We start from the raw sequence: 26,391 nt of genomic DNA on the forward strand, positions 1-26,391 counted from the left end.
TGAGAAGAGTTTTATTATCCAGTTTTAGATTGTTTGAGAAATATAACCAATTCTATTCTTCATGTTGAAAAAGGCCAAAGACAAAACGTCTTAAATTGCTACTAATTATAATGGCTTTCTTTGATTTTTTTCGTATGCACATTCAGTTTGTAAGGACGACACAAAAGAAAAATGACATTTTTATGGATCATGCAAGATAAAAGTCTTGTGTGACTCAGCTCAGTCATACTGTGGTGCAAAGCAGCTGGAAAAAATCAACACCGAGCTGCATCTTCAATAGTTTATATTATTTTACTGTGAAAATACAATATAGAGATCACTCGTGCCATTTCAGTTTAGTTTATCCACTTAAAAGATAAAATGGACATAGCTATGTCTATTTAAAAAGTACTTTAAGTTGATTTGGGTATTGTTAGAAAACATTATGATTCCAAAATGTGTTCTTTGTTGTACAAGCATGAAATGAAGAACGCTGGGAGGCAAACTGGACCACTCCACTGTGATCCTTTCTCCTTTTATCACCACAAGCTATTTAAACGTCCACATTTACTGCATTGTTGCATAAGTAATACGATTTTTTCAAATTATTACAATATTATTTATTCCTAAAACCAAAACGCCATTGCATGCCATCAATGCTAAAAAAAAAAAAAGTTTTTTAACATTGATACTGGAACATGTAGTAATACCTGATGTAACAGCTCCCCCTGCTGGTGCTTCACGTTAGGGCAAGTTCATATGAAAATTAGATGTTAAAAAATGGTTATAAATCTGTCAGAAAAAGGTATTTGATCTTTTGAGAACCTCTGACTTTGTTTGTGTGGGTGCAGGACTCATGCACTTGGTGTTGTAGCAAAAAAAATGCAATCAAGTCTGATAAAAGATTGTTGGCATGAAAGTAAAATATGGAGAACCCATATTCAATATGGAATATAATTTCCATTCAGATGGAAAATAGCTAGTAGCTTAATCTGGTACAAAGTATTAGAGTCATGTTTTTTGTACATGGTCCCTGACAAATACATTTAATGAAATAAATAATAATACAAGTTAGGTTATTGTCCATCTCCAGACAGTTCCTTCTAAAATAGTATTATTTAAAGAGATCATTTGGATGTCTGAGATACCGAATAATGAATATGTATCAAACATTTTCTTTGAATTGTCTGGGGCTCTGTTAATAAGTACCACCCTCTTCTCATAGCTGCAGACTCGTGTCTGGAGAACCCTTGTTTGAATGGGGGCACTTGTGTTGACGGTGAATCAACAAGGTGCCTTTGCTTGCCCGGTTATGGAGGAGACTTGTGCCAGACAGGTTCAGTGTCAACTATTTCATAAACATATAGACACATAATCATCCAAATACCAAGAAGACCATACTTCAATAATTTCTTAATATTCTTTCTCTCCTCTCTCCTTCATTCTGTCTCTGTCCTGTTCAGACATGGAGGCATGTGAGCCTGGCTGGGAGAAGTTTCAGGGCTTTTGTTATCGTCACTTTACTAAGAGGCAGAGCTGGGAGGCGGCTGAGCAGCACTGTCGCATGTGTGGTGGACATCTCATTTCTGTCATGACCCCTGAGGAGCAGGACTATATCAACGGTAAAACACCATTCACTTCACACTTCGATCAGTGATCTGGAGGCAAAAATGATCAGATTTTGTGAGTTAGATTAATTTGTTGGAGCCCAGGAAACCGATTTGGAGTCCATCTTGGCTAGTTAGCAAGTAAATGTGTTCAGCACCTTGCATTTCAAATGAATGTGTGACGAAAATGACTTTGTATATTGACGGTGTAGTCCCTCATTCGTCCAGGAGTGTTCTATCATAGAATATATCATCCTGAGTATCCTCAGGAATATCCTTCCTGATACTCAGGAAGACTCCTTCCTGAGGGCTGGGCTTAAGTAACACAGAGTAGCTTACATTTCTGAGTTCTCAGACCATTTTCACAATTGAGAATGACTTCTGGATGGGAGCTGAAACGTCTTGATTTTGAAAACAGCGTCCAGATGACTACGACTGAAACCTTTTCTACGATACTTTGTATATTGTATAATATTGTGCTGTAAAAACTGGTTTAATTCACATTACTCACATACCAGTGGTGTTTTAGAATCGCGTACACTTTTGATTATTGATTACCACTTTATAAAAAGCATACCACGCTTTTTTAGATTGACTGATTGTCTTTCAGGATTGTGTTGTTTTGCAGTTTCAGTATGCTATCGAATATCAGCATGCAGAGCTATAACACATTTGCTTGACAAATTCAATCCATCAGGGCAAACAATCGTTCATCATGAGCACAACAACATTGGAGCAGTTGGGTTCTGTGCTTTGCTTAACACCACTTCAACAGACTGGTGATCTTTTGTCCTAACATTCCTCCAATTCAGACTCTTGAAAAATCCAAAGTGGAGTTTGTTTTAACAACGAGGCCTCTTGAAATTGTACAGACAAAACACAATAACAACCTTTCATTTTTCTGAGTAAATGTCACGGTTTTGTAGTTGGTGTTGGTATTTCTTCTGGCAACGAGGCGATGAGATAGTTATCTGACATTCCTCTGGTGGCTGCTTTTTACTCTGCGGGCAGTTGGATCATATAGACTGATGTTCAGTTAGGTAAGCAAGTGTAAAGGAGTCGTCTTTACTTCTTTACCTTGTAAGAATTCTAAAAGCAGGATTGTATAATGGGAGTCTTTATCAACTCATTTCAATGTAAAAGTGTATTTTTTTTTCAACTGTATTAAGCTGTCAATCAAAACTAGAACAAAATACCACATTTAGTGTCAACTCAGACTCAGCCTTGACTGGGTCTTGGTCTCTCTTTGCACTGCTTTCCCATCAAATTCAGGATCCAATTCAAGATTCTTGTGATTTATTCCACGTTCAGGCACCTGCCTACATTAGAGATGTAGTGCATCTCTCAGCAGCAGATCTCCGAGGTGCTCTGATCAGGGTTTGTTGGTTGTTCGTTGCTCCAGGCTCAAAACTAAAAGGAGACTGTGCTTTTGAAGTCATGGCTCCTAAACTCTGGAACTGTCTCCTTAAAATCTGTGGACAATCAGTATGCAAACATTTAATAAATGGTATACAGCACATTATAATGTAGGTGTACCCAGCTATAAGGACATTTTTAGTATTTGTCAAGATTTTATAAGTTTTTCTATGAGGACATATTATATATTATTAGAACTGTGTTTTACTATATTGTCATCCATTATCTGTTTGTACAGCAGACTCCACTTATAGGTGCCCACAGGAGGAGTTACAGTTGTTGACAAATACATTAAAAATACTATCTGCTTACATTATCATGTGTTCTAAATACTTACATACAGAACTGCTTATAAATGCTAAAAGGGGGGCTTGAAGTGAAGTGTTGCCATTGATTTTTATCTGATTATTACTTTTATGTTGTCTCTATTTTATCTCTCTTTTATCTTTTATTGTGAAGCACTTTGTGCCATCTGATGTGGAAAGTTGCTATAAATATATTTGACTTACTGTACTATATATATATATATATATATATATATGTACACACTGTATATAGCTACAATACAGTGATCCCTCTCATTTTCTGTCCTTATACCTTTTAATTTTTAGACAAATACAGAGAATATCAGTGGATTGGACTAAATGACAGAACCATTGAGGGAGACTTCCGCTGGTCAGACGGGAACCTTCTGGTGAGTTTTACTGAGTACTGAAAATTTAATTTGGCTCCTGTACCTATAGCTGTCTTGTTTCACTGTCTTAAGTCAGTTATTAAAACATCAAAATCATCACTCAAGAAGCTGTATTTAATTGAACTTTTTCCTTCATGTGTCAGCTCTATGAGAACTGGTACAGAGGCCAGCCTGACAGCTACTTCCTGTCTGGTGAGGACTGTGCAGTGATGGTGTGGCATGACGGCGGCAGCTGGAGCGATGTGCCGTGCAACTACCACCTGTCCTACACCTGCAAGAAGGGTGTTTGTGAGCTCACTTTATTTGAACAGCACCTTTTCTCAGGTCTTTTAAATTACCACTAGTGGTAAGAATCTAAGAAGCAAAAGTTGTCTCTCCATTTTTCTTCCATCTAACAGCATCCTGTGGCGAGCCCCCCAAGGTTCCCAATGCTAAGGTGTTTGGGAAGAAGCGGTTGCGTTACGAGACCAACACCAAGGTGCGGTACTACTGTGAGGAGGGTTTTGTGCAGAAACTGAGTCCTGTAATCAAGTGCCTGCCCAGTGGCCAATGGGAGGAGCCTCTGATTTCCTGCATGCCAAGTAAGTGCATTAACTGGCTCGCCTTGATTAGGTATCATGACAAAAACAAGCACAAGCTAATGTAAGATAAAGTGGATGATTACATGGTTTCTCAAATATATCCTCATGATAGAATTACCCTGAATATTTAATGCAACATCAAAAACCTCAAGTGTTAATTCTTTGTAATGGCTCAGCAGAGAAACAGGTTTGAACCCAGATGCGCTATGCGAGACAGGACAGGTAAAAGTTCACATTTACTCGTGGTCCAAAAACAGGCCAAACCAGGTAGGCAGATGAATCCAAAAGGGATCAGGCTGAGGGGCAAAAGTCAGGTGGGCAGAGAGGGAATCGTGCAGGCAAAGTCAAACAGGCAGAACAAATGGCTGGAAAGCAAAAGCAGAAACACAATAGACAATCTGGTAAAGAGTGAATGGCAATGGGCTGCTATTCTGTATATACACTGCATGGCTGGTGGGAAAATTGGGAACAGGTTTGCAGGTAGGCGGGGGAGGTCAGGTGATGGGGAATTGCAGGAAAATGGGTTACTGCAGGGTGGGAGGGGGTGTCAGGATCTGAAATGGCAGGAGAGTTACTGAAATATATGGCAGGGAAAACAAAGCAGACATGAGAATGTGTGACTAAGAGTTGGCTGGCATTGTGACAATTCTTTGTGCCTAAAACTGCTCCAGTGACACATTTATCACACCAATCTCTACTACAAGTCAAATATGCACTCTCACCAGTCTGTGTGAAATAAGAAGTGTACTGTACTGAAGACTCCTGTATATTGCCGAAGTAGTAAACATGGCAAAATGACCCAAACTGAATCAAGATCTCATAAACTTTGTAAAATGGGCGCTTAAATAATTGTGAATGGTATATTAACACAACTTTACATTATGTTCCTGCAACACAAACTGAATTACAATGACCATGCCATGAATTAGAGTGTGTGACAACAGCACACACTGAATGCATGCAACTGCAATTACATCTGTCACAACAGTGAGGGAGACTGGCAACAAGGGAAGTACCCAAGTGCAGACAGTCAAGGCAGACAGGATGATTTTTGACTTATTGCCACACCGTAGATATATACAGGCTTACAGGCAGGTACAGGGTGACGCATCAGAGTCAGGTGGCTTGACAGCAAATGCATAAAGCAACTACAGTATGACAATGTGGCAACTGCCTGGGGAAAAAGGGCTGGTATATGTGCTGCAGGGCTGATGAGGAAATGAGGTGCGGGTTGGGAGATGGGCGTGGAAGCTCAGGTGAAGGGAATGAGGTGATTGCAGGGCAGATGGGAGTGGCAGGACCTGGAATTAAAGGAAAGTCTGAAGGCATCTGGTGGACATGTAAAGTGAGTTAGCGAGTTACGCTGCCACCGTGGTTTCTCCTACGTGCTTGGAAGGGGAGGGTGATGTGAGCTGTATCCAAATGGTTGCAAATTGCAATTTCACTGCTAAATGCCACTAAATCCTACACACTGCTCCTTTAACTCAGAAGTAAAAGTTTGTTACAAGTTTGAAAATGAGACAATTCTGGGGGTGTGGAGTTAGAAAGTGAGCTCCAGACCTCTGTAGCCCGCTCCTCATCTCTGCTTGAGGTAAGCAGCTTGAGGCTACATTAGCTGCTACTAGCATAACACACCCGATTTTCGAACCTAAACATGCGAATTGTCGAGTTGCATTGTGGGTAAGGTTGTGACTAGGAAGAAGAAAACGTGGAGGGAAATTGAAATGGATCTTTTTTTTTTTAAACTGTCGATCGTGAGTCTGACAGTGTCATAGGAGTGCAATGCTAAATCGGTGGAGGAGACCGGGCGGAGCTGGAACATAAGCAGCTCATAAAAAAACCACTCCTTGATAGTAAAGGCTGTAATCCTTTACTTTTCTATTTTTCTCTCTAGCCCATTCGATGGAAGAAGACTCAGTTACCTCACTTCCTTACCAGCATGAGGCGGTCATGGAGGTCATGGGCACAGCCACAGAGAAGGCAGCGCCGCTGTTCTGGGACATTAAGTGGAATGTCTGAAGCCATCCTGCCTTTATTTTTTAAACAATATTCCACCTTCTCTCGTCCCCCTTTCCTTGTGTCTCAAAAACTTTCCAGTCCAGTTTCTGCATTAAGTTAAACGCATACATTAGAATTGTTCATATTAAAGTCATCTCAAGGCCACAGTTCTTACAGTCATGTAATCCAAATATGTGTTTTTCACTGCTGGAGGAAGTGATGCATGTCAAAAAAAGTTATGGAAGCTTTAGGTGAATTTGGTCATTTGTGCCAGTTGAAACAAAAAAACAACAACAACCCAAGACTGATGCTTCTTGATCTAGATAACTCTGGAAAAGATGACACCCAAAGTAACTTTCTTATAAAACACATAAGTCATATCAAGAGATATGAAAGGATCCCCCACACTGTTCAAAACACTAAACAGTTGATTTTTATAAATAAACATCAACATCCACTTCCTTTTTGGATTGAAAGGATTTCTGACATTCTTGTTTTTAGCTCCAGACAGTTTGCAAGATCCTCTCTTATCTTTTGACTTTCACACAGAAGGACAACTTTTATGCAGAAGGACGTCTTTTATGGAATTCTCATAAATCTAATTTACAAAATGCATATGAACCCTAAGTTTTAATTTCTTTGCAGAAACTCATTTATCAACATAAATAGGCTTCTACGACTCGGAGACAACTTTGATGCTTAAAATACGAGTTAATCACATAAATGCATGTTTTATCAGTCTGTATTACACTAAATAAACCAAATATAGGCTATTATGTAAACCAAGTACCAAGTAGGTGATAGGAAGGTTTATGTACGAAACAGAATATGGGGGGGTTAAAGGATCCAGAAATATTTACAAACAAATAAAATTTATTGCATACTTACTTTACTTACTCAAAAAGTAACAATAGTGTGTGATGTGCTTTAGTTTCATAAGCAACAGCCATTTTGTAACTAATCATAACTGTTTTTCAAGTGAAGATTGTGGAAATGAAAATCAGCCTGTTTAGTGGCAATGCTGAACTCATGAATTTGACTGCTGGAGCCATACACGCTGTGTTTTAACATATTTGTAACAGACTGCTGTTCATGATAGTTTGCAGTTTAGCAAAGTGTGAATTAATTCTCAGCATCAGCTGGTCTGACATTCACTAAAGCCTGTTCTACTTAACATCTGGAAGATTCTTTGTTTTTGCTTTTGTCGGGATTTGTAGCAGTGTTGAGAGCTACACTTAATTTCCCACAGACTGCACTCTTGAAAAAGATGTGTTCGTTTAATGTGTGTCAAGCTTCAGACAGCAAATGTAATAACCACAAGCAAGATTACTGATCTGGGTGCAGTTACTCTTTAAAGCTGCACTTGGAAACATTGCACACTGACACTTAAATGACAGTGACGGGCAGTTGTTTCAACTTTGTTGACTTCTAAACACAGAAATCATCTTTTTCAATTAATTGCACAACTTTGACATAAAAGTCTAAGATCTTATTTCCACCTGGTATTAACATGTGATCTATATCTGGATAACAAAATCTGATCACATGCCTTTGGTTTTACACCTGCTATTAATTGGGTTGTAGTTAATTTGGGACATTTTGCCTACATCTAAATGCAAATTAAGTGGGAGGAGCTTGCAGTCTTGAGGGACCGAGGTCTCCATGGTGTTTTGGTTAGCCATAAAAAGAGTGAGTCGAGCTAACTAGCCGTACAGTCTGCCTGCTACATGGTAAACAAGATTCTTCTTCCTATGGGCGATTTCGGTCTGAATGCCCGCTTACATGATTGGCTAACGCAGAGGCGTGCCAGATGGCGCAGCATTGCGTTGCGGCAAAAGCCGAGCCAGGTTAAACTTTTTTCCCGGATGACCCTGTGTATTTTTGCCGGAGCCCTCTACATTGGAACCCCCACTGTGTTGATGGAGGGGCCCCATTCAAATGAATAAAGGAGCTGTGTTTTATCAAGCAGGGTTAGAGTCGGTCTGAAGATGGTCTTATACTGTAAGAAGAAAATCAGAGCCAGTGGAGATGCTTGCTAGCACTAGCAGCTAGCTCGGCTACCCCTCTCAGTCGTGTGACCCTGGTCTTGCATGTCTTAGCGGTCCTCTGAGAGTCTCTCATAGTCATGCTGTTGTGTGGGCTCTACCTATTTTTCTTTTGCAGAGGAACGGCTCGTCTGTAGCTTTTTAACAGGCTGCTGAAATGTGTTCTGTGTGTATTTACACTTGAAATTTATATGTATTGACATATATTATTTTTTCCCATAGTTTTCCTTATTTGGATGATATATCCAAATACAGATCATATTTTAATACCAGGTTGAAATGGGGTCTGAATCTCTGGTACTGTAGGTGTTGAGCTCACTCACTCCTTTTTAAAAGACACCTAATTAGTTAATTGCCACACCTGAAGTTAATGTGGGCAATTAGACTGAACCATGGCCATCCCAATGGATGTGAATGGGTTACCTTTCTCCTGGCTTGCAGTGCCACTGTGTTTTATGTCGATAAAAGATTATTCTCAAATACATCACATTTTAAGTGCAGCTTTAATGTGAGCCGATATTGTGATAAATGAATGTCTCAAAACATGTTTCTGACATTTCAACCATTGTTTTTTTCTTGGAGAGAAAAAAAGGCTGATTCATCACCTTCAGTTCAATTCTTATTTTTTTTATCTAGATGGAGAGAAAGTAGGCTACCAACAGGGAAATAAACCAGATCCCACTCACACAAAGCTGAACCACCTGACTATCTGTGTGCACACATGACATCTTTTTTAAGAGTGCGGATCACTGACTCTGCTCGTCCTCTGGTGCTTTTTATTCAGGTGTCTCTAAGACTTTGTTGTATGGTTTGCTAATATGAACTGTACTGTATCTGTATTCAGCCAGAAGTATATTAGCATACAGGATCCTAGTCAAACAGTTTCATGTTAAATGTATCTAGATTAGCCGACTCTACACTGGCACTGAGGTGACAGCTGTTCTTCGGAGATTAATGAGGAAAAACAAATATTTCGATGATGCAACAATATCTCATCTAGTACTGTACTAGAACTGTAATAGAAACGTTGACAGTAACAATGCAGGTGATGTTAATTGTTGATCTAATGAACACATACTTAATAAATGTAAAAGTAGAAATAATATAGTAAAAATGGATCCAATGAAAAAGGAGAAATAAAATGTAATTTTTTTAATGTAGTCTGAATTTTTACTAATGTTACATATTGTCTATTGATTTAACTGTATGAAAATTAACACATTAAAAATGTTTGTAAAAATCCATTTGTAATAATACGTCTTTGTTTTTGGTTTAACTGAGGAACTCATCAGAGTGGACAACCTCCATTTGTGTTCAGATCTTTACCACCTCTGATTCTGTTTCTAATTGAATTCTGGTTCAACTCGTTGCAAATTATTGGAGAAGTAAAGGAATTCCACATTGAGTGCCTTTAACTGTCTACTAAACTGTCTTTTTTGATACTACCATAAGAGGTCGCCAAAGTAATAAAGACCCACTGAACGTGGTGCACCACTAAGCAAAGTTAGCACCAGTTCATTTAATACGGGCCGTGAGCGATTTGCTTCTCGAGGCATTGTAGCCGTTGGCGTATGATGCGCGTCAAAACACCCGTGCCTTTTGTTTTTCATGTAAAATCCCACAGACTGGTGGCGTCTGGACTATAGACAACATATAGTCAGAACACACATCACTGCTCCAGAAAAGCTATTTTATCAGTTTAGTGCATTTGGTCTGTCCTACGTCGCTGTGTGTCCTTGTCCCTGCGGTATTGAGTGACATCTTGAAGCTTCTTAAAAGACAGATGAAAGAAGTGAACACACAGCTCAAATTACTGCTTCGGACTAAATGAGGATCTGAGTCATTTTTTCCTCCAAACAAACTTATTGCACAGATATTTTATTGGCACATCAATACGCTGATATGTGGACATATCTTTATTGAATACATGCAATTACATGTAGGCCTAATTCATTTACAGATCAACCAGTTAGTCTTTATAGTAACTGACAGAGTTATTTACATTTCAGAGTTTTAGCTTCTTTGAACGAGCTCGCAGGAAGCAGTTCAGACTCGTGTTAAACGGACTCGCTGGCAGGCGCAGTGATCGACCCAGTGTTAGCCAAACGTGTTTCACTTGCCCATACCTTCGTCGATGAGTTACCCGATGCAGAAATGTCAAGATGTTATTACAGGTTTAGTGCAAGATGACTGTGTATGTATAACATGTTTTATACCATTTACTTCCATTCTGCAAATTCTTCCATTAGTTAAACTAGTTTGCGGCTTCCAAAATAGAAAACAGTTTTACCGGCCAACTATTATTTCTTAAATGATTACTAATTTTGAGAGATTGACTGGGGGAGTGAAAATGGTGGTTTACCAGCGACAACCAAATTTTATCCAGCATTAGTCTGGTAGCTGGTAGACAAACTACACGCATCCTGGAAAAAAATTCTTTATAACAGGATTTACTGTCTTGCCTCCACCAAGTTATAAATGGAGCCTTGTGTTTTAGAAATTAGACTCAAAAATAAATTCAATAAATAACACTTATAAGCACTCAAAGAATGACTAAATTATATGACTAATTAACTTTTGAAAATACAAATATTCAAATATAACCTTATAGTTCTACTGTCAGTAATTGTCTGTAGCTTCAGATGTGAGGTTTCTTGCTCAGGACTATCCATTGACAGATGGAGCTGTATGTGCTGTGCAGTGAAATCTGGGCCTCTCAGGTTTAGACTCACAGGTCTGTTGAGATTGATGTAAAAAGTGTGTTTGTTTTTATTTTGGGCTACCTATAACAATAGGCGCCGTAAAGATGCATCGTCTTGTTGGGGAATCCAAATGAGCGCACCCCTGCTTCAGGGATGCCTCCACAGCGCTCCCTGGGGGTGCTGATGGGAAACCGTACGCTGCCATCCTTCAGCCATCCGCCGTCACACTGGTCGTAGTTTTGGAAACGCCAGGCGGAGTACAGCTGTCCAACCAACGCCAACTCAGCTCCCTGACGTTTACATGCGTGTACTGCCTGGTTGAAGGAGAAAGCCCCCGATATGTAGGAGACAGAGCCTGTGAGAGGTAGAAAGATTTATGGAAACATACCCAGAGAACTTCCATCCAGTGGCTTCTTATCATTTATATAACACAACATAGTATTTTGTTCAAAATTGGACAAGTCCTTTGTTTTTAACTCGTTTTCACATTTTTCTGGCTGCAGTGGAAGTTTCCAGTGACAGATTGCCAGTATTTTCCCACTGATGAACTTTTCATCATGTCTCACCAACAGATTTTATTGTCCTCTGTCAGTCCCACTCTCACACTGTAGCTACTACACAGAGCTGACATTCACCATCACTGCAGTGAAACACTACAGGATTATTGTGAAATAAAGTAACACCCTTCTCTTCACAAAACACTAAACAGTGCTGCTCCGTTGCCAAACACACTCCACACAGTGTGATGGCTTTCCTGGAATCTGGGTTTGTTTTCTGGTCCACAAATTATGAGAAATGCTTTGAAAAAGTCTGATGTGGGCATCGAAGGTGATTATGAAATTGATAAATAAATCAATGTCAGTGAAATGATTCACAGCATAGATTCTTACAGTAGAGATTCTTATAACTTTGAGAGCTTTTGTTTTTCCACAAATGATGACTACATTTTCAAAAATCTGAGGAATAATCTGAACAAAATCTGCGTTGTGGTGAATCAATCAAGTCAGTTGACTTCTAACAAAATCTTTAAATATCAACTTAACTCCCCTGCAAATCTTGTCTTTGCTGACCTCAAGTGGTTTAGCTTCTCACCTTGCTGCAGTGAACTGCACGTGTACTCCAGGACTCTGTGACATCACTGTTGGGTGTGGTTACAAGTGCAACAGAACACACTTCTGACCACACACCTTGCAGTGATGCTGGCTGTGGTCAGAGGTGAAACAGGCTTTTCAGCCTGGTGTTTAATTACTTTCCTGGAATCTGGGTTTGTTTTCTGTTCCAGAAATTATTAGCACTTCTTTGAAAAAGTCTGATGTGGGCATTGAAGGTGACACTGATTATGAAATTAAACCCACCTACAATATCATACAGTGAAATGATTCACAGCAAAGATTCTTACAGATGAGATTCTTATAACTTTGAGACCCAAACCAACAATTTTAATATCTTTCAGTGCTTACTGACTTCCCTGCCCTGTCTGTGGCTCTCAAGCCCTCTTGGTTCCTACTGAAAACTTTAAAAACAGCTCACAAAAAAACAGCCTTAGTAGTTTCCTAAAACAGCTGGTCACTGTAGTTAACAAATGTTACTCAAACAGGAGAAAATAGTCCATTTGTTGGGGACTATTTTCAGCGGAGGATTAATCCATGAGGACATTTGGTCCTCTAGTGAGTATTTGGGGCAGCAGGACGGTGTGTGTGTGGGACTGAGTCAGAATAAACTACAGTGTGTGTGTTCATGATAATGAAGGAACATGTCACCCAGTGCAAAGCTTGTGACTTTAACATGTCAGACCACTGTTGCCTTTCCGTTTCCAACAGTCAGTGTTGGTTTCCTTTAACCGTGACTCTAACCCTAACCCTTACCAAATTGTTTTTGTGCCTAAACCATAACCAAACCCTAACTCTCTATTTATAGAAAATAGTAATATGAATATGAACAGTTTTGAAGGGACTGACCAACCACATTGTTGCTCTGACAGAGGCATCAGATCAGAAAATGCTTATGTGGGTCGTTTGGAAGGCAATTACAAGCCGAGGACTTATTGGATAATTATGTTCACCTGAAGCCATTTCTATGTTACAAACATCTCCGCTCTGCAGGAAATTTTAATCCCACTAAAACCAAACAGGGCAGAGCAGCAGCAAATATTAGGAGGCCCAGCCTGCAACTGACTAAAATATTAGGATTAAGATAAGATTTGTTATGGAAATTTACATTCGATATTTATATTAATTTCGGATATTTACTTTTTTTTTTTTCTTTATGATCCAGAGCAACTCTGCCTTGGACAAACTAAAACTCTAAAACAATTTGCTTCAACTTTTCTGTCAGGCAACTACACTAAACGTTGATACAAGCAAAGGAACTCAGACCTTACCAGACGCCTGGGAGGTGAAGCAGAAAGCGTCGAACCGATCGTGATTCTTATCTTTTGGTCCGTAACTGCGAATGCCAGAGACAAGCTCTCCTCCACAGGCAGGCCGTGGATGAATAATGGGGTAATGAACGGTTCCATCATGAAGCCAACCTGCATTACACCAGTCCAGACCCTCAGTCCATGCTACAGGAGGAGACATGCAGATTTAAGAGTGCTGATATAGCTGCAGACAACAATTGGTTGGAATTAAACCCTACCTCTGTACAGCTGGGTCAATGAGGCCAATGTGCCATCTTGCTCAGCACAAGCCTCCTTAGCCTCATGGAAAGTGAATCTGTAGCGGCCATTTTCACTCTGATATGGGAACACCACACCTAGAAACAGAAGCCATTTGTCAGTGTTTGTGTTTTTACTGTATCTCTCATCAAAGACGTGACTCCCAACCATAAATACTGTGTAAGAACATTTCAAACACATATTTTACTTGATTTATACCAGTAGCAGTTAGCAGATTTAATGCTTGTTTAGCTGCTCCTGTATCCTATTTTCAGACACCAGATAGGGACCCATTCCTTCAGTTCAACATTTTAAATAGACAATATGTTCCGTTTTGCTTCAATTACCTTCAATCCTCAAAGTAATGACCACACTCTCATCCTCGATGCCATTGACCAGCTCGCAGCGATACTTGCCGCCATCTTCCAGCTCAAGACGGCTGAGCAGCAGCGAGGCGTCCATGGTGTGAGCCTTCCGGAGAGAAGCCCGCGGTCCAAGATGGCCGTATGGCTTGAAGGCATGTGCATTTAAAATCATGATAATGTTCTCCAGCCCTACGTGTTTCTGCTCCAGCTTTGTCCATTTCACTTTGTAATGGTTAGGTTTGGTTCTTAGGATACACGGCAAGGTGACGTTTTCTCCCCTTCTGCCAACGACCTCAGCGTACACGGGTGGCTCAAGCAGGTACTTTAGCTTCTTGGGTGCTGCGGGTAAAACATGATCCAGCAGGTGTCAGTGCCACCCAATGTCATTGCTATGTCATGTAGTTAATTATTTAGACTGCATAATTTTTCTGAACACTTTAATGTAAGGCAAATCAGTCATTATTATTAGAATTAATATAAAAGAATATAGAAAAGAATGTATGTATCCATACCTATATGTACCAATTTAGAGACAAGCCTGATACAAAAAAGAAGGTCATTCAAGGAAAATTCACCCCAAATCACACAAAACCAAAAACTACTAAACTGTTTACATCCACTACGGTTATGCAACTATTAAAGATAAACAGTTGGTCCAGTCGGGTGCCATTAAACCACTGCAGAAGAATAGGGCACAACAAGATGAATTAGTTAAATGAGCGCCAGTCAAACCTCAAACGGTGAAAATCAACGTAGAAAACACGATGGAAATATGGCATTCATGTATGGATTTGAGGAACGTTACAGTCTCATCGCTCCACACAGATCTGATGTTTTTGTCTGCTGCTATTTTTCGTCTCTTAAGTTAAGCGGAAGCTTCAGTGGATGTTTAAGTCATCGTTAAGTCATGTTTCCATTGCACTTTGTCGCATTTTGCTTTTATCGGAAAACCAACTTTTCCACCTCACATCGAGATTTCTTTGAATTTTTGCCGTTTCCACTCATGCTTTTTAAGCACAAATTGAAGATGCACATAAAAATAGGTGGATGGAAACCCACCTATTGATGTCACATTAGGCATTTGCCTTTGATTGGGCACCATTTGACTGTGCCACTGTGTCACTGGTTACAGAGTGGGGAAACAAGCCATGTGAAATACGTTTCTAATAGTCTGTAATAGTTTGTTCACAGTGCTGTTGGTACACGTATCATGAGGGCTTGATATGGTGAAATGGAGTGGAAACCACGCACACCCGGTTCATACCAGTTTTGGAGCGCAGCCTTCCAACATGTTACTGTCAGCAGTGTAGCAACACTGATTCAATTTGAATTGACCTTTTAAGTAATTTATTATTTCTATTAGCCATCTGATGGAATTAAAGCATCTGTAGGAGGACAGTCTAAGCAAGTCTACATTTGAACACTGCCTGGATGTCTGCTGCTGAAGCCAGCTGCATCCCAATGCCTCCCCGATCTCTCTCTAATAATGATGTGCCTTTTGCATGTACAAATGGGGATACCAGTACACACAGGCCCCCTAGACAACAGGGGGCCCTTGGCAAGATTTTCTTTGGGGGCCCTCCTTACTTTGCCTGGAGCTGAGAACTATGAAATAAAACTATAAACTATGTATATAGTTTATCTATCTATCTATCTATCTATCTATCTATCTATCTATCTATCTATCTATCTATCTATCTATCTATCTATCTATCTATCTATCTATCTATCTATCTATCTATCTATCTATCTATCTATCTATCTATCTATATATATATATAACTATATGAAACTATTAATTGTTTCATGAGGACAACATGACAACCCTCTGATATTGTAACTGCAAACAGAATGGTTCATTTACATATGGCGTTAATTGTACTTGCGGCGTTAATTGTACTGTAGATCAAAGAATTAAAAAATATATTTTTCAATTCAGAAAGGTTGATGCAGGGCAGCTTGTCAGATATTTATTTAGCATACATGCATGACGCCTGCTGTTTGTTGATGGCAGTGCCTGTCAGGATCAATTCTGTAATAACGCTGCCTTTAAATGACCTGACCGTTTTATCTTCGTGATTACTCTGCTGGTGAAATAAAGTTTCGTTGAGAGGGTCAACTTTCTTTATATATAAAAAAAGGATTTGTGGGGCCCTATCCAATTGCATATTCAGTGTAAAGGGCGGGTTGGGTATGAGTGCACACAGTCTCTCCTGTGAGGCCTTCATTGTGTTGCACTCATGAGTGTGTCGTACAAAAAAATAACGGAAGGAGTTGTGTGAAGAATGAAAAAAGGAGAACTTGAATGATAAGAAGTTCAAACCCCACCTACTTTCACACCTCCACACACCTGGCCAGTCACTGCGTAAAGCGGGCATGCCTGTCGGATTGTCAGTTTCAGAAAGTGACAAAAACTGTCGGACACAACTCTGTTGTTGGAAAGATGTGGAAAGAGCGGGTTTCAGGGGCAGTTAGATGATCAGACAAGCACTTCCTTGGCCATCATTCATTCATTAGCTGCAGAAATATTACCAAAACCTCAATCATCACATTCACTGTTATTACTGTACCTGCTCTGTTGGGGGTATATATAGCTGAAGACCAGGTGAAGCAGGTTGATATTAATAGAAGAATCACTGCACAGTTCATTATGAAGGGAGTCGCTCTTCCAGCTCCTACAGTTAATAAGAAAACAGCACAGAGTTCTTGCTAAGATAGAAAACCAATCACACTTTGTCTTTGTTCTCACATACCACCTGACAAGTTTCCATCAATAAGGAGAAATTGTATTAAATCTGGCAAATAATCCAACGTTTTATGGGCTTGTTGTATTTTATGGCATGGCAAATTACAGGTCAGCATATAATTTACAAACTGTATTTTACCCTTAGTCTGACCTAAGCAATGGTAAAGGAAGAAAAACAATCGTTAAAACCTGTGAAGTTGAGAAGATGCAGCTGTCCGGTCATCCTCCTGCGTTGTCCCACATGACGACGATGCTTTCAAAGTGTCTGAATTTCTGGATAATTCCTAACTTCGGGAAGTAGAAGCTACTGTTTATCCCTGTTCTGTCCAAGCTCTGAGTGTCCAGCTGTCGTACCCAGTTCATCTCTCTTTCACTCTCACCCCCCCTCTCTCCTCACTCTGGTCATATGGTCCAGTCTGTTGTCAACAGTGTGTAAACAGGATTGTTGTCCTCTCTGCTCCAGATGTTGATGACCATATGAAGGTCTGCCATGCTGTCTTTCTTCCTGTTTTCCTCTGATTTCTTCTTCGTTTTGCTCATTCAGTCAGGCAAAATGAAAAGAGAACGGAAAAAATGTATGTGTATGTGATTTAATGTGACGAAATAGATCTTTATTTGTAAAATCAGTGATGTAGAAAACAGCAACTGCATTGCTTTCAATGGCTTGAATGTTTTGCATTTTAAACATCCCGAAAAAAATATGCTTGTGGACTGTGACCTGCTGTCTATCAATAAAGTTGTGGTTCAGGCTAGCACACACAGTTTAGAATCAAATAGAGTATACTTGAATGTCCCTGAGGGGATGGATGTCATGAACCACACATACCCAGTGGAAAAAAGAAAGAGAGTCTTGCACTGAGTGGCTAAATAACTTGCTAGTTTCAGTGTTAGCTACTGGGCTTGCTCGCTAGCGGGTTTCCTTGCTTGCTCATTAGCTAATTAGTCCGCTCGTTCCACCATTCCTTCTGATTTGACAAGATTGGACAATGACCTGTCTGTGCAAGACATCTCTGGGGATTCTGAGCAAACCAAACTGTCTAAGCGAACCTCTGCCACTGTCAAAAGCAAAACACCTGGTGTGATATCACGGACTGGGCCATGGCCAGTTCTGCCGTATGCTTGAAAGTTTTAACCCCTAAGAAACAGTTCAAAACACATAAAAAAATATTCAGGTCTCTATTCTAGTCATAAAACAGTATTTTGCACCAGTCTAATACAAATCAGCTTGTTTTCCAGAGTCAATCAAGGGTCATTCATTTTCCACTGTTTCAGCTATCTGCAAAAGACTCCCCTTTTAAAATTCCTGTAACAAGAGAAATTGTTCAGTAAAATTACACTCAAGGGCTAACATGTTTTTTTAAACCATATTTGACTAATACAAATGTCAAATCTGCATGCTGGCTACTATATTGGCTCCTGCTGTCAAACAGCATACTGTAGCATACAGTGCATACGGTGATGAGCCATCACTGAGCCCTGTGGACAACAAGCCTTCCTGTGTATTCTAACCTTTGCCAGAAGGCTGTTGCCAAAGTGGACTATAGTGTGCATTCAGCCATCTTTGTTATTGCCCGCATAGCTCTGGGGGCAGTGGGAGAGGAAGCTGTGTCGGCTCTAGTTTCCTCTGCTGCCGTGGCCCCGGGCACAAGGGCCGCATTGTCACAGTCACTGTCTCCACGCAGTGACAGCAGGCGGCGGTCACACAAACACCGTCCAATGTGGAAAGAAGATGAAATAATGGGATTCTTCTGTTTTTGCTTGTGTTGCTTCTCCATTGTGCTCCGTCATCAATGGGACTCTTTCTTGTCCTCCAATTAGTATTCACCCAAACACCTCTAGGTGAAAATGGCCAACTGTCTCTCCAGCACTCTATCTATCTATCTATCTATCTATCTATCTATCTATCTATCTATCTATCTATCTATCTATCTATCTATCTATCTATCTATCTATCTATCTATCTATCTATCTATCTATCTATCTATCTATCTATCTATCCATATGCAGTTGTCACTATGATCTATGATCTATCACTATGATTTTATTTTTTTTACAGCACTAGCACCAAGGTGTTACATATGGAAGCCCCATAGTTACACTTAATTTCAAAATGAAAAAAATAAGTCTTTGTTCAACGTTGATGAATCCTGACTGAGATCAATTTCAGTTAATTAATGAGTGTCTGTTAACCTTTTTTGGAACTTTGTTTATTGTTCATTTTTGCACTGGTTGAAGGAGTATAAATGCACTGCAACTTAAAAAACATGCAAATGGAGAAACACTAGCAAATGAAAGCAGTTCTTGTGTCATGACCTGCTCTGCTCTTTAGTTGATGTTTTCCTTTGTTTCATGTTTTTCTGTCTGTTTCCTGTTTTATTTTGTATACTGACCTCTCCTCTTGTGTCTTGTACTTTACTTCCTGCCTTTGTGTCTTTTCCCTCCACTTTTGATTATTTGCCCCGTCCTGATTAGTTTCACCTGTGCCTTGTTATCTCCCCTCACCTGAGTGTATATAGTCTGTGCGCTTTCATTGTTTCTTTGTCGGTTTGTCTTAGTCTGTGTCACGTCACGTGTCCTGTCTTTTGACCACTGCCTGCCTGATATGTGTGTAAGCCTTTTTCATCATTAAATGTTTGAACTGCTCCAGCTCTGCCTCCTAGTCTGCTTTTGGGTCCAATCTCCTGTTTTCACTGAGTACCCTGCTTGAAGCTGTCACATATTGACTATTTTGACATCACATATATTGCATTTAGGAAAAAAAACACGTGCAAATTAAGAAACACATTCCATCCTCTCCTTCCTTTCCTTTTTGCTTCATTCTCTCAACTCCCATATCTCTTCTCTCTCTATCATCAGCGCCACTCATTTTGATGAGTGAGCAGCACAAACATTGCCCTCTGCTGTAAATAGATAAATACTACAATATCAATTAACAACAAGCCTTCATACTAGTTTTTTTTTCTGATACGTATTCTGACACTTTAACACTCTAACAGTACCGCTACTGTGGTATCACAGTTCATTCTGACTCTAATCTTTACAAGTGGGGTCAGAGGTCAGACATGAGTTCAAAAGGCCAGTGTGAAAATGTTGTATAATGATGTCATCAACTTTTTAAAAAGGAAAATAGGCTGTTTTAAGTTGACCACCATACAGTATATTTTGTACATCAAATAGTAATTTGCAGAAAAATGTCATGAAGCCAAAGACCCTACACTGAGCATTTTTTTGTATAACTACATTTCAAAGTTACATAATTTTCTTATCATGCCATGATGTGGTAGCTTAAAATGAGCTATATGTAAGAATTTTAGATTAAAACATTAAAAAATTAACTAAAATTATCAACAGAATTTGAAGAAGTAACAGTTTGACGTCATGTCAAAGACATCTATGTGTTGCAGAGAAATCTACTGGAGTTAGCATGTTAACCAACTCGTCCTGGCCCGTCCTGTTTCGTAATACCACTTTGTACCTCAAGAGACGATAGTGAGTCACTGTAGCGTCCTCAGTCCAATAGAGAGGCGAAGTCCCTCCCCTCCCGGTGGACCACCATTATTTGCTAGCGTCCCCTTTAAGCCCACCAGGTAAAAATGTTGATTAAAAAATAAATAAAGATGAACATAAACATTTATTGTCTATTTAACAGTATAATAATATAAACTGCATACAAGACTGAGCTGGACTACTTGAAATGTAAACATGCTCCATGCTTATCATGTTATCAACCAACCGTTTGCTGGTATGCTAAAACCCATATTTTCATTTCAAAAGAAACAATGATTCTAATTTAAGTAAAATTCTAACATATGTCTTATTAAAAACACCAGTCCCTTAAATCTTGACAACAAATGAGTAAAACAGGAGTAGAAATATGCAAAAAATGTTATCTTCTGAGGGAACCAAAGTTTTTTTGCAACTTCCTCTGGGATCAGCAGGCACATGTCACACATGTGCTTCGATAACTCAATACTGACAAATCTGACTGGCTTACAATGAAAAGTATAATTTATGTCACAAGCAGCTTCATTAGAAGAAACATTGCACTGCAAAAATGATGACGTAGTTTCTTTTTTATTTGACTCCGACGATGCAAGTGGGCTTAATAGGGCCGTTTACCCTAGCTAATTGTATAACGTCACTGACGTTACTGCTGTTTGTTGAAAGAAAGACCTACGGGAGGGATTGTGCATTTCCTTGTTTCTTATGAAAGGGGTGGACACCCCAACTTTCTGGTGATATGTTGACCCCCAATTTGTTTGGAGTATGAATTCGACAGGTGGCCAAGTTTGACATACAGCTCCTTTAACAGAAATTGTATAATACAAAATGTTTATTGTATTCTTTTGTAACTGACTCACGTTAGTTTGAGTGCTAACTTGAAAGATTTGAAAGCCTTGATAGATTATGTTTTTCTTTAAAGAAATGAGGATCAGTCATTTCTTGTCTCTCAGTCTCCCTTTTTGACTTATTTCCTCTCCCTCCTGCTTCACTTTCTCCTCTGCAGCAGCTGAAGGCTCCCAGTAACTTATTCCAGCCTGCAGGTGAACTCTCTGGGCCCTGCAGCACTATCTCTCACGCTCTGACACTTCATTTCCATTTGATTGATGGATTTGTTCTTGGTACCCACCCTGAGAGTTATTTTTGAGGTAACACTCCTGAAGCAGTGAGTGTTGATTCTGATTGTTTATCCTGTTTAGGGTCTTGTCACATTCATTCAGTAAGAACAGAAACCAAAAATCTGTTGAAAGCGCAAACCGCCCTTATTTTCAGCAGTCTTTAATTGAAGTGCTGAATGACCAAATGTCCCTCCCATCCATTTACAATAGATGAGCGAGGCTGATATGAGAGAAGGTCGGGCCTGCCTGCAGCCCTGATGCCATATCGTATTGCATGGTGTACCGGTGCGTGACTGCTGACGAAAGGCGTGACAAGCGGAGGGGTCATGAAGGCTGTCTCGTGGGGAAAACTATGTACTTTCTGACAACGTTTCTGCCACTCTGAAAGGTTCCCTCTTCCCTATGTAAAGACACGCTACACCCTGAAACATTTTTAACATTCTTACATATACCCCTTCTCATGAAGCCCTCGCTGAGAGTGACAGCTTTTGAGTTTAGTGACAGATTTGCTCTCCTCACAGTTTAGAATGCTAAATGTTCCTGACAGCTCAGAGAGGCTCCCCTGTCTGACCGAGGGTTACCTGTTTCCCCCTGCTATTCATGCAGGTAACTGCGGGTACCTTTGTTGTCACACACGTTAGGTTAGGGAGTATAAATGGACCTTGATTGGTCCTTTAACCCTTCGTTATCCAGCAAACAATGAACATGTTTAAAGAAACAATATGAAACTGAAAAAGGTTTTGCGTTCCTTTCCTCAGAGTAAAGTGTCAGTGGAGCAGATACATGATGTTTATGTTGCGTGATTACATTGAAAACTGTCAACCAGGGTATGGTGCAGTGTGCTTCTAGAAGAACTTAAATAAAAATACCATTTCAGGAGAACTCATTCGTTACCTCACTATTCTCTCCTTTGTGAGTTTTTCACGGGTTGCATTCAGTGATGATGGGAATTATGGCTCTTTGAAGGGAGCCGGTTCTTATAGCTCTTTCGGCTCCCAAACAGCTCGTCATTCAGTGCCGCTTCTGCTGGTCCCTGCCTAAGTTACTTTCTTATTTGTTGCAAGAAATAAATATGTAAGATTCTTCATCTGCAATACAATGGAATATTCTATCATATGGATGTTTAAAAGGTGGGATATGTGGAATAACTATCCTAGTTGTGTAACACCCTACTAATGAAATAGTATGGTTAATAAATAATTACACAGCTCTATACAGACATATACAGTATATTTAAATGTAGAGTGCATGATATAATAAACATAAGTAATAAGTAATAATAAATAAAATAAGAAACAAAAAATATTTCTGCTCTGTTCAAAAATGTCATTTGTTCATAGTCATATGCATTTCTTTTTCCGCGTGGGGGGGGCCAGCGAGGGGCCTTGGCCCCCCCTTTTTCCTTTCCGAAAATACCACTGAATATATGTTTGATACACATCTACACACATTCCTGAGTGAGGCTGTGTGACTCCATCCATTTTTAAACTTTCTTCATTTCTATTTTGTGACTGTCACAGTTTGTGCTGTACTTATTGTTATCTGACATGTGTCATTTGACTGTCTATTGCATTTTTTTATGTCACATTTTCATTGTGGTCTGATGATTGTGTGAGATGTGTGGCATGTGACTCTCTCCAGTCTCCCAGCAGGCATGCAGGCTCTTCACTGATTGGCTCCTCAGATGCTCACAAACAGAGAGCATACGTCTAGATAAAAACAGGAGAGCAAACATTGAACCTGTTGTCATTTACATAGCTTTGTAACGCATTGATGTACGGTGTGATAGTCACACAGGTAGATATAGATCTGAAAGCAGAGACAGGAGAGAGATAAGTCAACATTCCCATACCTGTCTTACTCTGTTTAGCCTGGAGCTCCTCTGGGTGGTTTTCTGTGGACCGAAAGCCACAACACAAAACCTCAAAACAATACAAGACAGGAGCAGTGTGTGTGCATGTACATGTAAATGTACAGTATCTACATCTCTCCTAGAACAACAAGGATACTTTTTCCATCCCTCTGGGGGGGAAAAAATGATTTTGAATGTGATAACTTCTTCACATATACATGCAGATACTCTTATCTCTCAGCAGAAAAATGCCATTCATCTCATTGTGATTTCAACATACATAGTATTTCTGCTAGCAGGGTTAAATTTTCCAGAGGAATATCACGTGTTTTAATCCTTTTAAGAGTTAGTTTTAATAATGGTGTCAACATAATGAAATAGCGTAAGGCAGATAAATGGGCTATAGTTGCTGAAAAACGACAAGTTCTGAACCAGGTTTATACGGCAATGTGTTGCTGCCACCACTACAACAAAAATATTTGGTCAGTTATAATGACAAAAGTTTCCTATTTTAGTGAAATAAGTTGTTGTATAATTATAACATGAAAACTTTCTCGTAGAAACAGAATAATTTGGTAGCTAGTAATAACTGAAAATATCATAATAAGATGAAAAATATCATTATGATGAGAAACAGAATTTTCACGTGGCATAGTTTTGACAGTAAAATATGTGAAGTGAAATCACCCTGTTTGCAGATATTTGTCCAAGTACTTTTAGAAAATGTATTTTGAACCCATGGATGAAATGACTAAGATAGATACTTTTCCATTGCGTACATGCTCACTCTGATATAAGCGTGTAGGCCCCCAAAAGCCCCCACAGAACAGTATAATACCTCTACTGTGCATTAGCAAGGTAAGTGTGAAATACCTGTGCAGCTTCCTGATGTGTGTTATCTCGGTGTTACATAACAAGCAGGTTTGTTCTTGCTTCTATCTCATTTCATCTGGTGCCAGGCCTCTTGTAGCCTCCATGGTGTTACTTTTGATGCCCTCCTGTCTCTGCCTCTGATTGGGAGATTGTGTTATCAGTGGGGCCCAGGAGCCAGCCTGCTGCACCGATGGAGTGACAAGAAGCATCCACTTCCACAAAAAAAAAAAAAAAATCTGTGGCACGCACACTTAGACTTCTGGAGTCCCCGATGAGAGTCAGGTGACACAACCAACAAGTCCTCATGCTTAAACGAGGTAGTTTATCAGTTTTGTTTATCTGCTGACCCCATCAGTAGGACATCTAAAACTCACTAGTGGAAGAAGCATTCAGGTTCTTTTCAAACAAAATACTCAGTTTCAAGTAAAAGTATTATCAGCAAAATGTATCAAAAGTAAAAGTACTCATGCAGCAGAATGCACATTATAGTTTTGTGATTATATACATTACATGACATCATTGTATTATTTTTACTGATGAATTAAGGTGTAAGAAGCACTTTAATGTTGTGGCTGCTGGAGGTGGAACTAAATATTTAACTGCCTTCTATACTGTTGGGCAGTAATCTGTAGCAATATGTCATATTTTACAAGGTGATGTTATTTTTACCACCACTTTGGCCCAGACTGAAACATCTCAACTTTTGGATGTATTGCCATGAAACTGTATACAGACATTCATGGTGCCCAGAGGATGAAGCCTACTGACTTTGGTGACCCCCTGACTTTTTCTCTAGCGCCATCATCAGGTCACACTTTTAATTTGTCCAATATTTTGGGTTTTGACCTGCAAAACTAACGACATTCCCAACAGCTTCAGCTGTACTTTGTGTTTAGTGCTAATAACAAATGTTAGCATGCTAACATGCTAATTTAAGATGGTGAATATGGTAAACATTACCTGCCAAACATCAGCATGTTAGCCTTGTCATTGCGAGCATATTAGCATGCAAAGGTGCTCAAAACACTGCTGTGCCTAAATACAAGACTTTTAGTCTCGTGAAAGAAATTGCTCACACAAGAGTTATTCATGCTCTCAAATTACAGTCAAGTAAAACTGCAGAACAGGTTGTTGTTACTGCGGTCATATCTCTATACAAAAATACATTAAGCTGTTAAAATAAAATGTTTGGTGTTCTTTTCAAATTAATAGCTGGAATTACTGGATGTTTGGTACACCCATCCATCTGCTCCAACATCCTGCTTCGCTTTTGATTTTTGCATACGTTTTGTTTTAAGAAAAAGCAAAACATCAAATCAGAAACAAAATCCAAATAATTTTTTTACGAGCTTGTATGTATTGTAAAAATAGAGCAGGGTTATTGAAAACGTTTTCTTTCTGAAAGAGATTTGAATCTACAAAATCTTAGCTTGGTGGAGTAACCACTAACACATGATACACAGATAACAGTATTGCAACATTTCCGGTACAATGTAAAGTATTTGAGGAATTGTTAAGTATTATCTACAATCTGACACGAATGTCATAATCTTTGTATTTTTACTACCACGAGACTAGCACAAGACTCCAAGTGTCTGCCACGAGTTTCCACTGCTGAGAAAACTCTGGAATGACAGCGACTCTTGGCATCTCTCTAACATTCAACAGAAAAAACAAACCAACTTTAATCCCTGTAATCACACCGGTCCATCACAAATGTATCTGCATTGACTGGAACGATCATTTCTAATAAAGTTTCAGGACTGCAAAGAGGAAAATGGTAAAAAAAAAAAAAAAAAAGTGAGCATTTGGATAAACTACAGAGCCTAATAAATTGTTCTAAAAAAATAAACATTTGATATTTAAAGAATAATTCCAGTTTATTAAAACTTTGGTCTTATTTTCGTAGTTATTTCAATTGGTTTTGATAACATTGTACTCACCTAAGTAATTGCTTCTCCCTAAAAAAAGGGATTAATTTATTATAATGGTGTTAGCCAATGTGAACTCTTATTACATCTCATCGTGGGGTAGCAAAGTTTTCATGTAAATAACAGTGCAAATGGAAAATAAAACTGGGAACCAGTTGGTTGATCAAAATAACCAAAGTAGAAAAATAATAATAATAATTGTACTCTCTCTTCAAGAAATTTGATTGGCACACTGATTTAGAAATTCCACTATTGTGGCATTAACAGTTTTTTAAAACATTGCGATTTTTGGATTTTTGCTGCCTTTTATGTTAAATTTTTTGAGGT

General features: G+C 39.3%; 2 protein-coding genes across 3 annotated transcripts in view; one reads left to right on the forward strand and one right to left on the reverse strand.

Moving 5' to 3' along the window:
* The window catches only part of bcan (brevican), a 29,593-nt gene extending 20,029 nt beyond the window's left edge, over positions 1-9,564 (forward strand). The window contains 6 exon segments of the mRNA XM_044207277.1: positions 1,205-1,315; positions 1,443-1,601; positions 3,614-3,696; positions 3,840-3,984; positions 4,095-4,277; positions 6,172-9,564. Coding sequence (XP_044063212.1) covers positions 1,205-1,315; positions 1,443-1,601; positions 3,614-3,696; positions 3,840-3,984; positions 4,095-4,277; positions 6,172-6,296 — 806 coding nt within the window. The 3' untranslated portion in view covers positions 6,297-9,564.
* Positions 9,565-10,221: 657 nt separating this feature from the next.
* On the reverse strand, positions 10,222-17,156 carry hapln2 (hyaluronan and proteoglycan link protein 2). 2 transcript variants are annotated; one of them, XM_044207005.1, is made up of 6 exons: positions 16,979-17,156; positions 16,614-16,718; positions 14,026-14,382; positions 13,660-13,776; positions 13,403-13,585; positions 10,222-11,377 (listed from the first exon to the last, which is right to left on the reverse strand). In XM_044207005.1, exons 1-6 carry the CDS (start codon positions 17,010-17,012, stop codon positions 11,100-11,102), a joined length of 1,074 nt encoding a protein of 357 aa, XP_044062940.1. In that variant the 5' UTR covers positions 17,013-17,156; the 3' UTR covers positions 10,222-11,099. The 2 variants fall into 2 exon arrangements, with proteins under 2 accessions (XP_044062940.1, XP_044062941.1); XM_044207006.1 differs by lacking the exon at positions 16,979-17,156 and adding an exon at positions 16,376-16,472 and having other exon boundaries at positions 16,614-16,713.
* Positions 17,157-26,391: the final 9,235 nt, after the last annotated feature.

The sequence above is a fragment of the Siniperca chuatsi genome, linkage group LG9 (assembly GCF_020085105.1).
Source record: "Siniperca chuatsi isolate FFG_IHB_CAS linkage group LG9, ASM2008510v1, whole genome shotgun sequence".
In the NCBI taxonomy this organism is placed as follows: domain Eukaryota; kingdom Metazoa; phylum Chordata; class Actinopteri; order Centrarchiformes; family Sinipercidae; genus Siniperca; species Siniperca chuatsi.